The sequence below is a fragment of the Bos indicus genome, chromosome 2 (genome assembly GCF_029378745.1).
Source record: "Bos indicus isolate NIAB-ARS_2022 breed Sahiwal x Tharparkar chromosome 2, NIAB-ARS_B.indTharparkar_mat_pri_1.0, whole genome shotgun sequence".
Taxonomy (NCBI): domain Eukaryota; kingdom Metazoa; phylum Chordata; class Mammalia; order Artiodactyla; family Bovidae; genus Bos; species Bos indicus.
The window spans coordinates 124,022,699-124,046,215 of NC_091761.1; the positions used below are offsets into that span (position 1 = coordinate 124,022,699).

At 48.5% G+C, this 23,517-nt stretch overlaps 1 protein-coding gene across 5 annotated transcripts in view; it reads right to left on the reverse strand.

The window, feature by feature from the left end:
• Window positions 1-23,517, reverse strand: part of PTPRU (protein tyrosine phosphatase receptor type U) — an 88,599-nt gene that overhangs the window by 51,685 nt on the left and 13,397 nt on the right. For all 5 annotated transcript variants that reach the window (XM_019979718.2, XM_070774933.1, XM_070774929.1 and 2 more), the window contains exons 2-7: window positions 19,183-19,314; window positions 15,938-16,209; window positions 15,339-15,420; window positions 15,118-15,233; window positions 14,492-14,666; window positions 13,589-13,882 (exon numbers count right to left, since the gene is read on the reverse strand). In XM_019979718.2, the coding sequence (XP_019835277.2) occupies window positions 13,589-13,882; window positions 14,492-14,666; window positions 15,118-15,233; window positions 15,339-15,420; window positions 15,938-16,209; window positions 19,183-19,314 (1,071 nt within the window). The remainder of the gene's footprint in view (window positions 1-13,588; window positions 13,883-14,491; window positions 14,667-15,117; window positions 15,234-15,338; window positions 15,421-15,937; window positions 16,210-19,182; window positions 19,315-23,517) is intronic.

A 23,517-nucleotide genomic window follows, 5' to 3' on the forward strand; every position in this document is an offset into this window, starting at 1 on the left:
AGACACAGATGTATAGAACAGTCTTTTGGACTCTGTGGGAGAGGGAGAGGGTGGGATGATTTGGGAGAATGGCATTGAAACACGTATAATATCATATAAGAAACGAATCGCCAGTCCAGGTTTGATGCAGGATACAGGATGCTTGGGGCTGTTGCACTGGGATGACCCAGAGGGATGGTAAGGGGAGGGAGGTGGGAGGGGGGTTCAGGATGGGGAGCCTGTGTACACTCGTGGTGGATTCATGTTGATGTATGGCAAAACCAATACAATATTGTAAAGTAATTAGCCTCCAATTAAAATAAATAAGTTTAAATTAAGCCAAATAAATAAATAATAAATGAATAATAGTTCAGTTCAGTTGCTCAGTTGTGTCCGACTCTTTGCGACCCCATGGACTGCAGCACACCAGGCCTCCCTGTCCATCACCAGCTCCCAGAGTTTACTCAAACTCATGCACATTGAGTCGTTGATGCCACCCAACCATCTCATCCTCTGTTGTCCCCTTCTCTTCCCGCCTTCAATCTTTCCCAGCATCAGGGTCTTTTCAAATGAGTTAGCTCTTTGCATCAGGTGGCCAAGGTATTGGAGTTTCAGCTTCAACATCAGTCCTTCCAATGAATATTCAGGACTGATTTCCTTTTGGATGGACTGATTGGATCTCCTTGTAGTCCAAGGGACTCTCAAAAGCCTTCTCCAAATGAATAAAAAAGGATATCTTTTTAAAAATTAATTAATTAACCACACCAATGCCTCTGGAGAGGCAGCTACCCAACATACTGCTGCTGCTGCTAAGTCACTTCAGTTGTGTCTGACTCTGTGCGACCCCATAGACGGCAGCCCACCAGGCTCCCCAGTCCCTGGGATTCTCCAGGCAAGAACACTGGAGTGGGTTGCCATTTCCTTCTCCAATGTATGAAAGTGAAAAGGTAAAGTGAAGTCGCTCAGTCTTGTCCAACTTAGCAACCCCATGGACTACAGCCTACCAGGCTCCTCCGTCCATGGGATTTTCCAGGCAAGAGTACTGGAGTGGGGTGCCATTGCCTTCTCTGACATAAGGCAAGTGCATATTACTGTGCTTCATAGCCTCTTGAGGATTCTATAGGACCAGAATGTTATCCACATTTTATAAGTAAAGAAATCGAGGCTTCTTTACTTGGGGGCTCAGGCCCCAGTCCTGCATCTGCACTGAGCAGCTGTGCAATCCTAAGTAAATCTCTGGGTGTCAATTTCCTCATCTATAACATGACGGACGAAGCCACAATTACTAATGATCCTCTTCTCTCTTGCCCTCTGACTGTGCAGGTTCTGTGACACCTGCCAAGTGTCCCCAGTTAGAGGATATCAGGACACACCTTAATAAACAGGAAAGAAAGTCCTAGTGCTTGGCCTCTTAAGATGATTAAGTATGACCCTATTATCGTTTTCACATGATTAATTTGCTCAGGATGCTCCTTACAAAGACAATGCAGAGAGAAACATCAGGCTGCTCCTCACTTGTGAGCGGATGGGTAGGTGCACTGGCCAGCACAGTGCAACTTTCCTTCCTTCCCTGGACCAGAGGCAAGTGGCCGTCTCCAGCCATACATCAGAATGCCACCGAGAGATTTCGGCACCTGAGAGTAAGGCTTACCTCTTGACTTCTTACAGAGAGCCTGGCTCTCTTATCCCCACAACAAGGCAGACCCGATCCTCACCCGACAAAAACATTAATAGGCTGATTCCCTGCTCACTGCATCTTGAGGGCTGCTAACTGCAAGCCCACTTACCACACTTGTCTTTTCTCTGCTGTTCCTGGGCCATGGAGATTCTCCTAATGTTTTTCTATATAGTTTTGTTATAACTCATTGTTCTTATCTGTTTAGAAAGGAATGGGTGAGTTTTGTGTGTGTTCACTCTGCAGTCACTCTGCCATCTTGTTCAGAGGTCTTTGCTTTATTTCCTGAGACTTTCTGGCTCTGGTCCTGGCTGCCCGACCTGTCCTGTCCCAAGGTGTCTGTGTCTGTGCCTCTGTCTGTGTCTCTGTCTACTAAAGCCAAGTACCATGGATTTACTTGCACTAGTGAGAGTGGATCTCGGTTCCCTGAAGCTCTGCTCACATCATCCCCACCCCTGGGAATACCTGCTCCACAGCCTTTCCCATCCTTCCAGGTTTGGTGGAAGCACACTGCTTCCTTCACCTTCCTGCAGCGTTCAGACAAGGACACGAACCATCAACTGCAAACCGGTGACACAGGCTGGGCTGGGACCATGACCAATGAGATGGTAAGCGTCTCATCCAAAAGGAGCAGCTGCCGCTCAGTTCCGGGCCAGGTTGCCAGATCTTCCCATTAATGAAGCCAGAAATTCCAATTTTTTGTGTGAAATCTCCAGATTTTTAAATACTGGCAACCTACTCGGGTTTTTTTTTTTTCAAACCATTTTGCCAGGGGACCTCCCTGGTGTTCCAATGGTTAGGACTCCACACTTGCAATGCAGGGGGTGCAGGTTTGATCCTTGGTCGGGGAACTAAGATTCCTCACAGCCAAAAAGAAAAAAAAAAAAAACAACAGTTTTCAGGGCACAAAATGGTAACCTCTAACTTGAAGATTGAAACTTTCACCCTCATGCTTAAGTATTTCATTCTCCAACAGCTATGCTAGCCCCCTTCCCGCTGGCTAGACAGAGGGGTCTCTGAGAAGAAAGCGCACTTTTCTTTCTCTCCCCACCCTGAACAAATTTGGGCAGATCCAGAGGCTCAAATAGTTTGTTGACTACAGGCTGATATGTTGATTGAGGGGTGTGAATTCATGAGTCTCTCTGTGTTTCCAAAAACCATCTGGCACCCAGACACACGCTCTTCGGCTGCCAGCATACACTGGCGAAACAGAACCTGGGGGCCTCAAAGCCCCAACCCTCTAAATTCCACAGGGCTGTAGGCCACTCAGAGGTCAAAGGTCTAAATGCACATTTTTTTTTTTAAACAAGAAGGCTAACAGTTAACATCTGTTAAATTAGCCCCCAATGCGTTGATTTTAATGATGCTAAGGAGCACTCAATAACCCTGAAATATTAACTGTTGCTTGAGGAAGGGGCTTTGGAGTGGGATTGGGTACAGCAGAGTTCAAATCCTATCCCCACATTTCATTAGTTCTGTGACTTCAGGGAAGTGATTTAACTCCCTTTGAACACCAAGTTCTTTAACTAAAAAATGGAGATATAATAACACCTACTTTGAAGAGCAGTGTGAGAGTTACATGAGATGGTGTGAGTCTAACTCATAGGAGTTAATTAATATGTGCACGTTAATGGTGAGATACGGTGTCTGTAGCCACGAAAATAAAAGATGTTTGCTCCTTGGGAGAAAATCTAGACAGTGTATTAAAAAGCACAGACATCACTTTGCTGACAAAAGTCCATATAGTCAAAGCTATGGTTTTCCCAGTAGTCATGTATGGATGTGAGAGTTGGACCATAAAGAAGGCTGAGTGCTAAAGAATTGATGCTTTCGAACTGTGGTGCTAGAGAAGACTCCTGAGGTCCCTTGGACTGCAAGGAGATCAAGCCAGTCAATCCTAAAGGAAATCAACTCTGAATATTCATTGGAAGGGCTGATGCTGAAGCTGAAGCTCCAATACTTTGGCCAACCTGATGCAAAGAGCCAGCTCATTGGAAAAGACCCTGATGCTGGGAAAGATTGAGGGCAAGAGGAGAAGGGGACGACGGAGGATGAGATGGTTGGATGGGCATCATCAACTCAATGGACATGAGTTTGAACAAACTCTGAGAGATAGTGGAGGACAGAGAAGCCTGGAATGCTTCAGTCCATGGGGTCGCCGAGTCACACGTGATTTAGCGACTGAACAACAACAAGGATAAGATATACCCTTATATATAGCAGCACCCTTTATGAAGTGAAGTGAAGTCGCTCAGTCGTATCCAACTCTTTGCAACCCCACGGACTGCAGCCTACCAGGCTCCTCCGTCCATGGGATTTTCCAGGTAAGAGTACTGGAGTGGGTTGCCATTTCCTTCTCCAGGGGAAATTCCCAACCCAGGGATCGAACCCAGGTCTCCCGCATTGTAGGCAGACACTTAACCGTCTGAGCCACCATGGAAGCCCAAATAGCAGCAGTATAAATTAGTACAACCACTTTTTAAAGCAATATACATCAAAGCCCTTCCTTAAATCACCTCTGACTACTTACGTGAAAGAAATAATTCAAGGGGGGAATATAGCATGATCAGCACTAAGTTTTTCAATACAGTATTATTCACAATAATAAAAATCTAGAGGCAAATAGCCCAGCCATATGGAGACACTCAGTGGACTCCTACAGACAATAAACACAATTATAAACAACATAACACAAGTAACAACACCAAGAAAAGGAAGTAGAGTGCAGAACGCTTTCCACATCCCAATGACAAGGGGTGTGAAATGTGTACTGTAGGCATATGGGCAGAGATTTGCAGGAGGCAGGAAAACTAAAACAGCTGTTGGGCTAGGATGGTGAGATTTAGAGTGATTTCTTTTAAATGCCTCTACCGGCGTTATATTATTGTTTTTACAGTAAATAATACTGTGGGAGGGAGTTTCATGGAGCCCAAAGAGATGACAACACAGCTGGCCAACAGCAAAACTATGGGTCAAGGCGCCTAAGCAAAGAGGGGGTGGTGATGCAAACGAAGAGAAACATGTGATTAAGAGGAGCAGGCTGAGTTGTTTGGATCCTGTCTGCCTGGTCCCTGCTAATTTAACAGCTTCTGTCCCAGCCAGGCCATGTAAAGTGTTTAGCAGTGCCTGGCACAGAGCGGGTACTCAGCCCACGATGGCAGCTATGCAACTCTTACTGGTAGTAAGGTGGTGGCGGTGGTTTCCAACATGAGACTGGAAGTCAGGACATTCAAACCTTGGTTCGGACTCTGCTATGGACTCACTGTGTCGATTTGGGCCAGTGACTAACTCGAAATTTCAATTTTCTCATCTGTAAAACGGGAATGATCAATAGCTGTCACCATGAAACTTGGGTTCTTAACTTACTGTATAGTCACAGGCAAGTGCCTTCCCATCTCTGGGCTTCCATCCCCTCATGTGCACACCAACAGGAGTGAAAGAGAGACTCTCTGTGCACCCCAGGCTCTGATTTCTTTCATACCAAGTACCTAACCAGAACTGGCCTTGAAGAGTTAAAAACACCATAACAATAATAGTTGTCATTCACTGAGTGTTCACTGTGAGTTAGGCACTCAGCTTCACAGGCATTTAATACATTTACATGCAGTCACCTCTAGTTAATCCAAAACTAGAGGGTTGCACAATTCAGGCTTCACTGCTCCTCTCTTTTCCATCTACACTTATTCCCTAAAATCTAAGGACTAAATCAGGGGTTCTCAACCTTGGCATTACTGACATCTCAGACTAGATAATTTTTTGTTGAAGAGGCTGCTTATACACCGTAGGATATTTATCACCTTCTCTGGCTTCCTCTATCCCTAAGATGCCATTAGCACCCCACCCCCAGTTGTGACAACCAGACACTGCAGATGACTCCTGGGAGACAAAATCACCCCCACTAAGAACCACCAGCATAAAAGATCTCATCCAGTCTCATGGCTTTAAATATCATCTACACCATGTCTATACTGACGACTTTCAAATTTATATCTGCCGCCCAAACCTCTTCCCTAAACCCCACACTCGTAAATCCATCCGCCTGATGGATATCTCCATTTGAACGTCTAATAGGCATCTCAAAGTCAACATTTCCAACACAGAACTCCTGATCTATGGCACCTCGTCACACCTGCTCCTTCCACAGTCTGCTCCCTTGCAGTAAATGATAACTCCATTCTTTCGGCTGCTCAAGCAAAACGCCTTGGAGCCATCCTTGACTTCTATTTCGCTCTCTCACTGCATATCCAATCCATCAACAAATGCAGTTAGCTCTGCCTTCAAAACAAACCCAGAATCTAACCACTTTCACCACCGCCACCACTTCCTCCCAGCTCTCAGCCTCCACCATCTCCCAGCTGACTTGTTGCAGTAGCTTCCTCACTGGTCTCTCCTCTGATCCCTTCGCCCTCCTAGAATCTGTTCTCCACAAAAGGACAAAAGTGATCCTTATAAACATAGGAGGTGATGTCACTCCTGCTCTCCAAACCTGCAATGGTCCCCCAGCCCACCCAGAGTAAAATGGCTCTGGGTCCATATCCCCAGTATGACTTTGACCTCCTCTCCTGCCAGCTCCCCTCAGTCACTAGACCACAGTTATACTGGTCTCCTTGCTGCTCCTCACATATGCCAAGCATACTACCGAACTCCCTGCTATTAGGTCAGCCTAGAACGCCCCTTCCCCCAGCAATTCCTCTAGCTTCCTGTGTGTGGCTCTGTCCCTTACCTCCTTCAGGTCTCTGCTCAAATGTCACCTTCTCGGGTAAAACAGTCCCTGAGCCTTTTTGAAATAACAGTTCTCCAAACCTCACACCCTCCCCCTTTCTGCTTGTTCTTCACAACCCTGATCATCAACTGACAATCTATATATTCCACTTGTTTACTACTTCCTCCTGCCAGAAAGACAAAGAAATGCAAGAAGACAAAATGGCTGTCCGAGGAGGCCTTAACAAATAGCTGCCAAAAGAACGGAAGTGAAAGGCAAAGGAGAAAGGAAAAGATGTATACCCAACTGAATGCAGAGTTCCAAAGAAGAGCAAGGAGAGATAAGATCAGTGATCAATGCAAGGAAATAGAGGAAAACAATGGAATGGGAAAGACTAGAGATATCTTTAAGAAAATTAAGAGATACCAAGGGAACATTTCATGCAAAGATGGGCACAATAAAGGAGAGAAATGGTAAAGACCTAACAGAAGCAGAAGAGATTAAGAGGTGGCAAGAATACAAGAACTGTACAATAAAGGTCTTGACGTGGATAACCACAAAGGTGGGGTCACTCACCTAAACCCAGACATCCTGGAGCATGAAGTCAAGTGGGTCTTAGGAAGCATTACTACAAGCAAAGTTAGTGGAAATGATAGAATTCCAGTAGAGCTACTGAAAATCTGAAAAGATGATACTGTTAAAGTGCTGTACTCAATATGCCAGCAAATGTGGAAAACTCAGCAGTGGCCACAGGACTGGAAAAGGTCAGTTTTCATTCCAATCCCAAAGAAAGGCAATGCCAAAGCATGTTTAAAGTACCTCACAATTGCACTCATTTCACATGTTAGCAAGGTAATGCTCAAAATCATCCACGCTAGCTCTCAGTACGAAACTGGGAATTTCCAGATGTACAAGTTGGATTTATAAAAGGCAGAGGAACCAGAGATCAAACTGCCAATTTCCAGTGGATCATAGAAAAAGCAAGAGAATTCCAGAAAAACCTCTGCTTCATTAACTATGCCAAAGTCTTTGACTGTGTAAATCATAACAAACTGTGGAAAATTCTTATAAAGATGGGAATACCAGACCACCTTACCTGCCTCTTGAGAAACCTGTATGCAGGTCAAGAAGCAACAGTTAGAACTGGACATGGAACAACAGGCTGGTTCCAAATTGAGAAAGGAGTACATCAAGGCTATCTATTGTCATCCTGCTTATTTAACTTACATGTAGAGTACATCATGCAAAATGTCAGGCTGAATGAATCACAAGCTGGAATCAAGATTGCTGGGAGAAATATCAACAACCTCAGATATGCAGATGACTTCCACCTAATTTCAAAAAGTGAAGAGGAACTAAAGAACCTCTTGATGAAGGTGAAAGAGGAGAATGAAAAAGCTGGCTTAAAACTCAGCATTCAAAAACCTAAGATCATGGCATCCGGTCCCATCACTTCATGGCAAATAGATGAGGAAAAAACGGAAACAGTGACACTTTATTTTCCTGGGCTCCAAAATCACTGAGGATGGTGACTGCAGCCATGAAATTCAAAGACGCTTGCTCCTTGGAAGAAAAGTTATGACAAATCTAGACAGCATATTAAAAAGAAGAGACATCATTTTGCTGACAAAGGTCCATATAATCAAAGCTATGGTTTTTCTAGTAGTCATGTATGTGAGAGTTGGACCATAAAGAAAGCTGAGCACCAAAGAATTGATGCCTTCCAACTGTGGTGTTGGAGAAGACTCTTGAGAGCCCCTTGGACTGCAAGGAGATCCAACCAGTCCATCCTAAAGGAAATCAACCCTGAATATTCATTTGAAGGACTGATGCTGAAGCTGAAGCTCCAATACTTTGGCCACCTGATGCAAAGAGTCTATTTACTGAAAAAGACCCTGATGCTGGGAAAGACTGAAGGCAGGAGGAGAAGGGGGCAACAGAGAATGAGTTGGTTGGATGGCATCATCAACTCAATGGACATGAGTTTGAGCACACTTTGGGAGACAGCGAAAGACAGGGAAGCCTGGTGTGCTGCAGCCCATGAGCTCACAAAGACACGACTTAGTGACTGAACACCAACTACCCGCCAGAATGTGAGTTCCATGCAGTTTGGGCATGAGGAACTCATACACTAGCAGCCTTTGTCTATCTTGGTCACAGTCTTATATCCCTAGCAACTAAACAGTATCTGACTAATAATAGGCACTCAATAAACATGTGTTGAATGAATCTTCACATTTACCCTGTAAACATTATTATTATCCCCTTTTATAAAACAACAGGACTAAAGTTGGAGAGGTTAATCTGACACAGGTCCTTCAGCTAGAAGGTAATCTCCCCTAGAATACTCTTACCCACCACCCAAGGGTCTCTCCAAGTGTGGCATTAAACTGTGATTTAGATGGTTCTCAGATCAGCTCTTAAAAACACATGAATATTCATTGGCAAAAAAATAAACCTCAACCAAATTCTGTAGCTTATCTAAAAGTTAACTCAAAATGGATCATGGATTTATTTGTAAAACTATAACACTTTTATTTAAAAAAAAAGAATAGAAGAAAATCTTCAGAATCTAGGGCAATGCAAGGAGTTCTTAAATTTGACACTAAAAGCATAGTTCATAAAAGGAAGTTTTGATAAACTGGCCCTCATAAAAATATAAAATGATTATTCCATGAAAGCCCAGGTGAAGAGGAGGAAAAAGACAAGCTAAAAGCCAGGGGGAAATATTTACAAACTATATACCCAAAAAAGGACTAGTATCTAGAATGTGTAAAGAATTCTCAAAGCTCAACAATAAAAAATGAATAATCCAATTAGAAAATGGGCAAAGACATGAATAATTCATGAAGAGGATATACGGATGGCAAACAGCACATGAAAAGATGTTCAACATCAGTAGGCATGGAAAGTGAAAGGTGCTCAATCGTGTCTGACTCTCTGCAACCCCATGGACTATATAGTCCATGGAATTCTCTAGGCCAGAATACTGGAGTGGGTAGCCTTTCCCTTCTCCAGAGGGATCTTCCCAACCCAGGGATCGAACCCAGGTCTCCCACATTACAGGCAGATTCTTTACCAGGTGAGCCACAGGGAAGCCCATTAATGTCACTAGGCATTAAAGAAAGGCAAATTAAGACCAGGATGGGATATTACTACACACATCTCAGAATGGCTAAAATTTTAAAAAAATAATAATAATAATGGACAACACCAAATGCTGGCAAGGATGTGGAAACCTGGATCATTCATATATTGCTGATGAGAATATAAAACAATACAACCAACTCTGGCAGTTTTCAATAAAACTGCAATAAATATGCAATTACCATATGATCCATCATTTGTATCCTTAGGCATTTAGCCCAGAAAAAAATGAAAAATTATGTTCATGCAAAAACTCGTACATGAATGCTCATGGCAGCTTTACTTGTAACAGCCAAAAACTGGGACCAGTTCAGGTGTCATTCAACAGATGAATGGTTAAACAAACTCTGGTATAGCCACACCATGGGATATTACTCAGCATTAAAAAGGAATGAACTATTGATTTATACAACTTGGATGAATCCCCAGGGAACTACACTGACCAAAAGAGTCAATCTCACTGCTGAGACGATTCAATGAGAAAAGAATAGTCTTTTTCATAAATGGTGCTGGGACAACTGGACACCCACAAGCAAAATAATGAGATTGGACTCCTACCTCACACCAAATCCAAAAATTAACTCAAAGTGTGTCAAGGACCTAAATGTAAGAACTAAAACTATAAAACTCTTAGAAAAAAATAAAAGTAAATCTTCCTTACTTTGGATTAGGCAAAAGTTTTCTAGATGTGACATCAAAAGTCCAAATAACAAAAGAAAAAGTAGATAAATTGAGCCTCATTAAAATTAAAAACCTTTGTGCTTCAAAGGACACCATCAAGAAAATTAAAAGATAATTCACAGAATGGAAGAAAATATTTGCAAATATATCTGATAAGGGTCAAGTATCTGGAATATATAAAGAACTTTTACAACTCAATAATTAAAAGATAAAAACCCAATTTAAAAATGAGTAAAGGATCTGAATAGACATTTATACAGAGAAGGCATACAAATGGCCAATAAGAACATGAAACTTGTTTGATATTATTAACCATCAGTTCAGTTCAGTTCAGTCGCTCAGTCGTGTCCAACTCTTTGCGACCCCACGAATCGCAGCACGCCAGGCCTCCCTATCCATCACCAACTCCTGGAGTTCACTGAGACTCACGTCCATCGAGTCAGTGATGCCATCAAGCCATCTCATCCTCTGTCGTCCCCTTCTCCTCCTGCCCCCAATCCCTCCCAGCATCAGAGTCTTTTCCAATGAGTCAACTCTTCGCATGAGGTGGCCAAAGTACTGGAGTTGCAGCTTTAGCATCATTCCTTCCAAAGAAATCCCAAAGCTGAGAATGGACTGGTTGGATCTCCTTGCAGTCCAAGGGACTCTCAAGAATCTTCTCCAACACCACAGTTCAAAAGCATCAATTCTTCAGCGCTCAGCCTTCTTCACAGTCCAACTCTCACATCCATACATGATCACAGGAAAAACCATAGCCTTGACTAGACGAAACTTTGTTGGCAAAGTAATGTCTCTGCTTTTGAATAACTGTCTAGGTTGGTCATAACTTTCCTTCCAAGGAGTAAGCGTCTTTTAATTTCATGGCTGCAGTCACCATCCGCAGTGATTTTGGAGCCCCCAAAAATAAAGTCTGACACTGTTTCCACTGTTTCCCCATCTATTTCCCATGAAGTGATGGGACCGGATGCCATTAACCATCAAAGACATGCAAAACCACAATGAGACACCACTTCATATCCACCAGGAGGGTTATAAACAGAAGACAGATAATAATGAGTGTTAGTGAATAAGTAGAGATACTGGAACCCCCATACACAGCTGATGGGAATGTAAAGTGGAATGGCTGCTTTGCAAAGCAATCCAGCAGTTTCCTAAATGGTTAAACATAATTACCATATGATGTGTATATGCTATACCCTCAGGAGAAATTAAAACATATGTCCATACAAAAATCTCTACATTAATACCCATAGCAATACCATTCATAATAACCAAAAAGTATAAACAATGCAGATGCCTTCCAACTGATAAATGTATAAGTAAATTATGGTATGTCTACACAATAGAATATTATTCAACAATAAAAAGTACTAAAGCATGCCACAACATGGACAAACCTTGAAAAAGTATGCTACGAGAAAGAAGCCAGTCACAAAAGACTACATATTATATGATTCCATTATATACAAAATGTCCAGAAAGGCAAATCTATAGAGACAAAAAATAAATTAGTGGCTGTCTAGGGCTGGAAGTATTAACGGGACATGAGGGGAGGGGTGGACTGCTAAAGGATACAAGCCTTCCTTTGAGGAAGGGGAAAATGTTCTAAAATTTATTGTGGTGATGGTTGCACAACTCTGTGAATATACTAAAAACCACTGAATTATACACTCTAATGAGCAAACTGCGTGAGATGTGATTATATCTCAATAAAGCTATTACCAAATTAAAAAGGCAATTCAAAAGATTACATACTGGGACATCTCCGCAGGTTTGGTGATTAAGAATCCGACTTCCAATGCAGGAGACATAGGTTTGATCCCTTGTCTGGGAAGATCCCATATTCTGCTGGGCAACTAAGCCCATTTGCCACAACTGCTGAGCCTGTGCTCTAGAGTCTGTGTGCCACAAGAGACACCACCACCATGAGAAACCCTTGCACAGCAAATAGATTATCCCCTGCTTGCAGCAATCAGAGAAAGACCGTGGGCAACAATGAAGACCCAGTGCAGCCAAAAAGAAATAAATACATGTAAATAAAGTGAATAAATATCATGCGAAGAGTTGACTCACTGGAAAAGAACCTGATGCTGGGAGGGATTGGGGGCAGGAGAAGAAGGGAACAATAGAGAATGAGATGGCTGGATGGCATCACCAACTCGATGGACATGAGTCTGAGTGAACTCCAGGAGTTGGTGATGGACAGGGAGGCCTGGCATGCTGTGATTCATGGGGTCGCAAAGAGTCAGACACGACTGAGCGACTGAACTGAACTGAACCAAAGAAAAACCTAAAAGGTTATATACTGTATATATATATAATGTATGATTTTATCATCTATACAACATGTTTTAGAAATGAAGAACAGATTAATAGTTCCCACGGGGTTGGGGTGGAGGGACAGCAATGATACAAAAGGGCAAATCAAAGGATCCTTAAGCTGATTGAATTGTTCAGTATCTTTTGACTGTGGTGGTAGATACACAAACCAACACTAAAATAAACCGTATGGAACTAAATATACACACATACACACAAATGAGGACAAATGAAACTGGGTAAGTCTGAATAAGATCTGTGGATTTTGTCAATGTCAGTATCTTGAGAGTAATATTACACTACAGTTTTGCAAAATGTTACCATTGCAGGAAACAGGGTAAAGTGAAAAGGAAAATCTCTTGTATTTTTCCTTATAACCACATATGAATCTTTTATATGGCAATAAAAATTCAACAACAACCACAAAAATGCTGAAATCACAGAGTAAGAAAATCATTCTGTTCTCAGTCTCTCTTCTGATTAAACAAAAAAGTCTCCTCTGGTGCAGGTGTGCCATCGCTCATAACAGATGCTTTACCCTTTTAAACAAGAAAAAGCAGACCTCAGACTTAAATGCCCAGGTGAGAGAATCCAGCTAGAATTTAATAATATGCTTTTATTTTATGCTGTTTAGTTGTTTATTTTATCTAGATGATACAGTGTAGAATTAAGAACAGAGATTCTGAAGCCAGCCAGTCAAGAGTTCTAATCCCTTACTGTTCTGCTACTTACTAGCTGTGTGACTCTGAGCCAGTCACTTAACATCTCTATTCATGATAATCTGTACAGAGGTTACAGATTTTACACCTCATCTGTAAAATGGGTACTGACAAGAGTACCTAGATCATGGGGTTGTTGTGAGTTTTAAATATGACACACACACATGTGTCCTTCACAGAGTAAAGTGTTAGCTATCATCCTTTTCTTTACCATAACTGGGATGGAGCGAAAATCACAATGGTTCAGAAAGTTTGAGAAGCACAGAGGGAGGCCATACTACCCTCAGAATGTGCCCTTTGCCCCTCGGTTGCCCTGAGTCCATACTTGGGTATCCGGAGGAGGTAATGAAGCCAGGAAGCACCCACCTGCGCACTTGGTGCGGCTGACGAGGGGCGGCCCCGGACGGCCGGTGCCACCGTCTCCCGGGCGCGTGAGCAGCACGCTGATCTCGTACTCCGTGTCGGGGTCGAGGTGCCACAGCTTGTAGGTCTGCAGGCTGACGGCGTGCACCTCGGCCCACGGGCCGCGCGCCATGCGGTACTCAATCTCCTTTCGCACGATCGGCCCGTCGCCAATGATGGAGTTGGTGTTGAGCTGAATGATGAGGTAGGTGGGACCGGCGCGCAGCAGCTGCGGGGGTGCAATGGGGGTAGGGGGCTCTGCAAGGAGATGGGGGAAAGACGGAGCCAGACGGATGCCGCTATGAATCCCTGGCTCCCAGTTCCTCATTCTGCAACACCCAAAACCCCTAGAGCCCTCCTGGTCCCTCACCCCTACCCTAGGCTCCTCATGCAGCCCCCCAAGTCCTCGACTAGACTGCTTCCCCTCACTAAATGCCCAGGCCCTAAGAGACGCCGAACTCCAAAAGCCGACCTTGCCCCTCACCTCACACCTTCTCCCTCACTCCCTTCCAGATCCCGAAGTCCTCGCCTCTAAGGGCTGACCACTTGTCAGTTCGGGTCAACCCTGGGAGGCCCACAGCCCGATCCCGCCTCGCCCGGGTCACACCTTGACCCAGTCCGCACGCGGGCCCACCTCTCAGAGGGACCTCCTCCCCACCCTGACCTTCAATTAGGACTGGATCTCCCAGGAAATGACGCCCCCTCCGCGAGCCCGGCCCGGGAGGTCAGAGCACACCAGGAGTGGGACGCGGCCTTCCCTGCCCGTCCGCGGGCCACGCCCCATCGACGAGACTCCGCCCCCCAGTAGAAGCCACTCCCACCCCACCTTCGCCCGCCCCGCTCCTCGGAGGCCGACTGCTCGCTCACCCTTTACGATCAGCTCAGCGAAGTTGGAGACGCCCGCTCCACGCGGGGCCTGGGACACGCAGCGGTACAGGTCCTGATCCTCGCGGCTCACGGCGACCAGCGGGAAGGTGGCCAGGAAGCGCCGGTGACTGATGTGCCGCACGCCGGCCGCGGGCACCAGGGCCCCGCTCTGTCGCTGAGCCGGGAGAGGGACCAGTGGGTCAGGGGAGCCGGGGAAGAAGGGCCCAGATCTCAGTCTGACCCGGGCGAACGGAGTGGTAAACTGTCCTGGCCCCATTTCGCCATCCCGAAACTACCCAGGGACGTGTGGGATTCCTGGAACCAGCCCTGCCCTAAGAAGGTGTGGGGCCCGATTACGGGAATGTGGTCGCTCTGCCTTGGTGGCGGGGTGTGGTTGGAGACGGGGGATGGCGGGGAGGGGGGAACCTGGAGCCGCGCTCTGATGTCGGAAGAACGGGGCACTCAAGAGGGCAGAGAGCCTAGAATGAACCAGGACGCCTGTGTTTGGGCGCTGGAGAAGGACAGAAGGCCTCAGCCCTCCGCAAGGGAGCTTGAACTTTTCGTAAGAAGCTGGCTAAGGTCCCCCCAACACACACACACCCCGGGCACCCCCAACCCCCGCTCACCTGCAGAAGGAAACGCTCGGCCTCCGCTGCTCGGCCTGCCGCCATACACTGGAACGAGGCGTTCTGGCCCGCGTTGACCTCCACGTCGCCCAGGCGGGAGAAATGCGGGGCCTTTGCTGCCGGAATAGAGCCCTGGCGTAAGCTGGGCCAGCGCCCCCCTGTCGGCAGGAGCCGTGGCCGCCCTCACCCCTCACCTTGCGCCCCACGGGGCCAGGACTCACCGCAGGGGTAGCTGAGAAGCAGGATGTCATCTAGGCCCATGTAGCCCCTGCGGTCTGGGGAGACAAGGGCCTCAAACAGCACCTGGGGGAGGCAGGAGGGTCCCTGTCATCTGACATTTCTCCAGCCCTGCCCACAAGAGCCCCCTTTCAAGCTCTGCTCCAGCCCCATCCTCCCCAACAAGCAGAGGTCAGCCCCAGCTCACAATTACCCTCCATACCAAGCCAGCTGGTTGTGGCAGAGGGTGTCAGCACGCAGAGCTAACAAGGTCAAGGCCAGAGGTTCCATCCAACCCGGATGGATGTTACCTTCAAGCCGCAAAACTTGGCAGCCAAGACAGGGTTTCCAAGTCAGCACTATTCCAACGCACCCCTTCCCCAGTCACAAACTATCACTGTTAACAATGACCTCTGATGCTGAACCCAGACTGAACCATTACTGAAGAACCACAGACTGGCCACTGACCTTGACCACAGATGGACTCCTGATGCTGAACACTGACTAACTCCGACCTTGGCCACTTGGTTACCCTGACCTCACACTGACACCCCACTCTACCCACACTCCCAATCACACTCACCGCAGACTGAACCCAGCCCACCTGATATTCATTAGGCCAGAAGGTGCTGACAGCCAGTTCAGCCTGGTGCCACTGACGGCCGTGGGATCCAGTCATATTCCAGACAGCACTGCCCAGGGGACCCCCATTGACACGCACATAAATGCCCAAGGTGCCCGGGCTGTGCCCATCCCGGCTGTACAGGAAGTAGCTGAACTGCACACAGTGGGTGTCATTCTCGCTCAGGCTCTGGAAGATGACATGGGCCCGCTGGCCTGGAGCATGCTGGGAAGCATTGACCACCAAGTAGGAGCCTGGAAAGAGAAGGGGAAGAGGCAGGAGCTGAGAACGTAGGGGAGGACCACGGTCAGGTGGGCACAGAGGAGGAGGCAGAAACAAAGGACTTCATGTGGAGTCAGGGGGCCTGAGTTCTGGTCCCAGTTCTGACTTATGGGATAAGTCCCTCCATTTCCCTGCATCCCTTTCCCAAAGGAAAGGCTTGGAGCAGCAACAAACACACAAATCTGGCTTTGTCAAAACCCTTTATTGCTCCTCACGTCACCCCTAATGACCTCCATCCAAGCTCCTGTTGGTCCGTGTCTTTTCCCACATACTGAGCTGTCCTGGGAGACAGGGACTATGACAGTCATCTCAGGAGTCAAGAGTCTGGCACATGACAGGCCCTCAAAGTCCACCTCTTCTGAAGCCCCCCCACCCCTGCATCCCCCTACGGGTGTCTGTCCTGGCACCTGGATCATTAATAAAGTGTGTATCACTCTCCCCACCAGCCTGTGGAGCTCCTCGGGGCTCCACTGTGTTGCCAGCACAGGTCTGCAAGCTGAAGGAACATACAGAACAGAGATTGAATGAAAGGACTCTAACTTCCCTTCAGGCCCCCACCCCCCTGAATCTAAATTCCTGGGATACAATTTCTCTTGATTTCAAACCTGGAGAAAGGCAATCCTGTCCCTTCCCCAGAGATCCAGGCTACACGCTGGGAAGGGGAGAGGGGGGAGTGGGGCAGAGGGGGAAAAGGGAGCTGGACTCCTCCGGACCTGGCTGAGGGATTATGGCCTCCCCTCTGTGGGGAGAAGGCCCCAGCAGCTGCCAAGAGGGTGCCCGAAGCCACGCAGGGCTGCCTCTTCCCAGGCTTGGCCACCGGCCAACACAAGCTCATTCAGATCCCAAACCACGAGGCTCCCTGCTCCAGGAGGGCTCTCCAGGGACTCCACTGGAGGGAATCGCATTCATCTGCGGGAGCCAGAAGCCTGTGAAGAAGGCAGCTCCTGCATCAGTCCTGGTGGGGTCGTAAACAAAACTCCAGATCCCCATCCCACCCAGGAAGGGATGCATCCCAGCCCCCAGCACAGTCTCTCTTGGCCCACGCCTCCATCCTCTCTCCTCTCCCTGTGAGCAGCTGTGTGTGCATCTCTCTCCCCGTTTCAATCTGACACTTTGTTCTTGCCTCTTCCTCCTGCTCCCTCTGCCTCTCTCTCTTCTTTTCCCTAGTTTTTTCTCACTCTGCATCCCTCCCGCTTCTCTCAGCCACTCCCTTCATCCCCATTGCCCCACCCTCTCTTCTCTCCTGCTCTCTGACTTCAACGATGAATCCCCCCTCCTCCCTTCTCTCTCCACCCCCAGCTCCCTTCCCTAAAATGTGACAGAGACTCCATCCATCTGGCTCACCACTGCATCCCTAGGATCCAGCCCAAGGCCCATACTGCATATGAAATTTCTCATCCCCTTTTCTCACTGGGTCTGTCTCTGGTGGTGTGGGGGAGACAGAGAAGCTGAACCTACACAAAGTGGTCAGGACTGTAAGAGGTGAACTCAAATCAGCCACCTTGGACCTGAAGGCTAACCCATCTCAGGCCAAGGCTGGGCCCTGGGGATATGAAGTCGGCCCACTCAGCATCCCTGCCATGGTGGGCACCTTGACAGCTCACTGTCACCCAGCTCAGACTTTGACACCTGCCAGGACAGAGGTCAAACAAGGAGCTAAGAGTCCTGTGAAGGCAGAGACAAATGTCCCATGGAGGGCAGAGTGTGAGCAAACGCACAGAAGCAGGGAGACACCAGAGGGCTCCAGGAGATGAGGCTGGGGTAGGAGGCCAGGCTGCAGAGGTCAGGTCGTGGAGGACCTCCCTCCTGCTGGCTTCAAGTCCTGGCCCCACAGTGAGAACCTTTGCTGTCCCTCCCATGCACTCTTGACAGCAGATGTGATATTGGCCATTCTGTGAGCTGACCAACAAAGGTCCTGGCTTCCTACTGTGACAGGGCCAAGGGGAGGGGCCTCAAGCTATCCAGTTCTGGGTTCCCCCAGCAAGCCCATTTGGTTTTCCTACTATGCTATGTCCTCTGATCCAGCCTTTATCAGTAAGAAAGGTGACAATCTGGCCTCCATCCATCTTATCCTCTTCTTAATCCCCAGTTGATTCTTTACCCAATGGCAATTGGTGGATCTTAGTAGTTAGGCCCCTCAAATATCTCCAACAATTGTTTCTAAGCATTCATTGAACAGGCCACCCCTGGGTTATGTACATTACAACACTATAAAATGAATTATTCTGTGCCCCATTTTACATTTAAGGAAATGGAAGCTCAGAGAAGTTAAGTGACTTGCCAGAAACCACACAGCAGGTAAAGTGATGAAGCCAGGATCTGAAGCCCAGGCTTCATGACTCAGTGCACTCGAGGCCATCATCAGGGTAGAAGGCCAGGACTAGGATCTATGCAATTAGTTTCCTGACTCCCAGTCCAGTGTTCATGAAGCCAAATGCTCCTCATCCTGAAATAGGGACTTGACAAGGCAGAAGCTGGGAAAGACCTGGGACTTGTAGGAAGAAAGGGGCAGAGGAAGGGAAGGTTTTACACACATCTAGCCCTCAGGGCGACTGCTCTGTCAGCATCTTGACGTCCTGGGGGACCAGGATTCAGTCACAGGGAGAAGGAAGCCTCCTTGAAGGTGGAGGATTTAGGAAGACAGGAGTAAGGAGGATCCTGAGCTAAGCTGCCCCAGGAATAGCGGGAGGTGGGCTTTATCCTAGAGTTTACAAGGGTCTTTGAGGACTTGAAAACCTGCGCCCATTTTACAGGTAAGACTACCTGATGTACACCACTGGTCTGAGTCCGGGGACCTCCACATTCACAGTGTCATATGTGTCACTACAGAGCAGATGAGGCCCAGAGAGGTTACGCAATGGACCCAAGGTAACACAGCCAGTGGGTAGGCGGCCTGGCCCTGGAAGGAGATAAAGGAGGAACGGTGACTGAGGGTATAGGCTCACCGTGGGGCAGGTCCGCAGGCGCCCGGGTGCCGGGGTGGATCCGCACCTGCTCCCACTGGAAGTCGTCGTACTGGGCCTGGCTGTACTCGCAGGGCACCGCTGGGTCACTCGTCTCCTCAAAGGTGCAGCCAGCTGTGAGGGCAGGACCTGCTTAGCCCAGGCTGGAGTGGAGGTGCTGGCCCAAAGGTCTCCTGGGCTACCCTCCAGGTGCCCACATGGTCCCCTCCTACTCAGGCCCACCCTCCTCCCCTCCGTCTCCTCAAGCCATCCCCCAACTGCTCCCTCCAACAAAATGCTCCCTCCCCCACCCTCTCCCCCCACCAAGGCCCTCTTTCCATTGTCTCCTCCCCATGCCAAGACCTCCCACATTGCCCACCCCCTCCAGTGGTTCCAAAACCCCCTACAGCTCAACCACGCATTAAAGACCCTCCTCAGCAAAAACTGGTTGTTATTACTCTGTGCGTGTGTGTGTGTGTGTGTGTTTGTCACTCAGTCAAGTCACATGGCTACAGTCCACCAAGTTCCTCTGTTCATGGAATTCTCCATGGCAAGAATACTGGAGTGGTTGCCATTCCCTTCTCCAGGGGGATCGTCCCTACTCAGGGACTGAACCCAGATCTCATGCATTGAAGGCAGAGTCTTTACCATCTGAGCCACCAGGGAAGCACGTTATCATTATTACTATCCTTTAAAGTCTCACGACAACTCATGAGATCAGGACAAGAATTATCCCCATTTTATAGATGAGGAAACTGAGGCCCAAAAAGGCTAAGTGACTCCTTTAAGGTCAATCGGCAGGTCAGTGACAGAGGCAGGGTTTGAACCAAGATCTCCTGACTGATGGTCAGTGTTCAGCATCTTTGCAGAGAGAACAGAGAGTGGGCCCCAGGACTGGCAGAATCGATCACCCTAAGCCAGCCTTGATGGCATCTCCTTAAAAATAACAACAATTGATCATGTGACTTACAACAAGCCCAGCACAATGCTAAATGCTGAGTGTGGAGTCCCGTTTAGGCCTCGGCTTCTGAGTAGGCACCACTACTGCGTTACTTCTACTTGATGAATGAGCTCAAGGGATGCCCACCACCCAAAGTCACCCAACTGAGGTCTCTGCCTGCAGGAACATGGCAGGCAACAACACTGTCATGTGAGGTCCAGGCACCAATGACTACAGGAAGCAAATTCCCAAGATTCTGAGCCACTATGCACAGTTTAAATAAGGAGAAGGGGAGGCAGGAAGAGGGGACGGAAATGGATGCTAGTCCTTCGGTTGGTAACGAGGTCCACGTATCTTAGCTGGCTCATCAAAGCCCCGACTTGGATCTAATAAACCTGAGAACACCACTGGTTCAGGAAGTAACTGGTGCTTGCACTCTCCCCTGAGCTGGTGCAGCGGTAAAGAATCCACCTGCCAATGCAGGATGATACAAGAAACTGAGGTTTGATCCCTGAGTCAGGACGATCCCCTGGAGGAGGAAATGGCAACCCACTCCAGTATTCTTGCCTGAAGAATCCCATGGACAGAGGAGCCTGGTGGGCTTGGACTGAGCACATATTGCCACCACTACCAGGGGTAAACCTGGGCATCTGAGACCCAGGAAAATGCCTGGATGAGCGGCCAGGAAGCAAACACAAATCACGCCAGGCCCTATCCAGCCACTGGTACTTCTCCCCACTTGACAGACGAGGCAACTGAGGTTCCAAGGGGTGAAGGAATTTGTTCACAGTATAAGGTGGTAGATAGGTAAGTGGGCTTTGGCATCAGACAGACTTGTGATTGCATCTTGACTCTGCAATGTACTGGTCCTGTGACCATGACCATTGCTCATCTTCAGCTTCCCCATCCACATGGGGGTTTGTTGAGGATTCAACACAGGGGTCCACTTAGCACAATGCCGGCACATGCAAGCACTCAGAAGACAGGAGCTCTGCACCTGAGCCGCCTGAGTAAGAGAAGCAGAATTTGAGCCCATGGTGATCCGAGGCTGAGGTCCACACTCCCCACCAGAAAAACCTTCACTCTGAGAAGGAGCAAATCTGAGCCCCTTCTCAGCCTCGAGGAGAGGAGGGATGAGCAACAGAGAGTAACAGGGATTGAATGCCACATGCCAGGCACAGCAGTGGGCAGCTGCACACATGGCCGGTGGCCTGACTTTCAGGAGGCTCTGCTGTGCCCTCTGCAGCAGGGGACCTCTCCAGGTTGTCACAGACCACGTGAAGCAGCCCCTTGAACTGACCCGCAAAAGCCAGGCATGCACAGGCTCACTGCTGTTGGGGGGGGGTCTCCCTTTCCTCTTCACGGACCCCATCAGGGTGTAAAATAAAGTGGACACGAGGCTGGCACAGAGTGGATGGCACAAAATAATAAAAACCTCGCTTCAGAGCTGGAGCGGGACATTGGCTGAGCACTTTGCCTCTTTGCATGAAGAACTCTGGTCAGCATGTGCCCTGTAGCCTATGGAAGGTAGGTTTTAACCCCATCTGTGCTGGGGAGGCCTTGGCTCTCCCCCTAGAAAATGACCCATAGCACAGCACAGAGAGAAAACAAGGCCAGTAGAGATGGTCAGGGAGGGCTTCCTGGAGGAGGAGACAGCTGACTCCATTCACCCTGAGCTGAGTCTGTGCCTGAGGGTTTCAGTCAAGGCCTCCCTGAGCCAGATGAACTGCAATAAAGGGAACCCCAAGACCTAGTGCTGCTGGGGTTCAGAAGGACCTGGGGTTCAGGTCCTTCCTGTTCCCTCACAAGTAACAAGGCAGCTGTCCCACACATGTCACCCGTGGCCCTAGGGCGAGCCTGAGAATGCCAGCCCCCTGGCTTCCTCCCATCCATTCTAAGCCAGGCCAGGCCACGTGAGCTGTCAAGACTCCCAGACTAAGTGATCTGGCCAGAGGGACCCCCAGACTGTCTGACCTTAGCCAGGGTAACCTTCAGACTGCCTGACCCAGGTCAGTGACACCCAAACAGACAGACCTGAGCAAGTGGCCCCATCCAGATGACCACCAGACCATCTGACTTCGACCAGACTGACTGACCTCAGACCAGCTGACCACAGCCAGAGTGACCCCTGACCGCTATCAAATAATTCCAGCAACTGACCCCACCAGGCTGACTGACCCCAGCTGACTGTCACCACTCAGAGCATCCCCTTCCAGAGGCAGAAGGATTCCTCTCCCTGACCCATGTCCATCCCCAGTCCTGAGTTTCTGGGCCAGGCCCATTCCAGCCACGGTCCTTAGAGGGTAACAAATCTGGGGCCAGGCTCTCCATGGAGAGCCCCACCCTGACCTGGTCCCCAGCTCACCCTGGGATGGGAACAATCTGCCCTCCCAGATCCTGGGAAAAGCCCCCATCACCTCCAGTCTGGATGGCTCAGGAGCTATAAGTCCCAAAGCCAGGTCCCCGCCTCTGCTAGAGACCCAGCTCCTGCTGGGGGCCCCCAGCCCAGAGGGAAGAAAATAGATTAGACTTTGCATTAAGAGCAAGAATGGTCAGGAAATCCCTCCCGGCTCCATCGACCCAGACTTGGGCCCAGACATGCACACACACATCAATGCCACCACGAGGGCTGCCACCTGCCACCAGGACCTGCCGTGCCACTATCCCTCAAAGTAACTCACAAGGTAGGTACTATGATTATTCCCATTTTACAGATGGACACCAAGGCACAAGGAGGTGGAGGTGGCTTGCCCAAGGCCACATCTTAAGTCCAAGAAGCTGGGATTTAAGCCATCTATCTTCATTCAAGAAGACTGGCCACATGTGCCAATTCAGTTCCAGTCACAGGACATCCATCCACTGACAATACAAAGCAGGCCCCAGGTTGGCACCAGTAAAGGCACATGGATGCTTAAGACTCTGCTCTGCCTTCAAGGACTTCCTAGTTAGAGTGAGGTGAGGGAACAAGACAAAACAGAGAAGAGTCAAGGCCACGGTGGTGGGGATGGGGAGGTGGTCAGCGGAGGAAGGTAGGTGCAGGGGGAAGGTTTCCTGGAGGTGGGTGCATCTGAGCAGAGCCTGGAAGGATGGGTGTCACTGTGGCCAGCAGAGATGGAGAGAGGCGTTTGAGGCAAAGGGACCAGCAGGAGCAAGGGAAAGTAGTGGGTAACACAGTTCATCCAGGACACAGAGAGGAGCCCAGACTGGCCAAAGCAATGGGAGATGAGACTGGTGGGCAGGAGGCTGAGGCCAGATCTAGGAGAGCCGAGTGCCAGAGCGAGAGGTCCGGCCTTGTTCTGAGTTGGGAAGACACAATTCGTATTGGAGCAGAGAAGCTCCTGGATTCAGATGAGACAGGTGATACATCCTATCAGCCAGCGGTCCTCAACGTTTTTGGG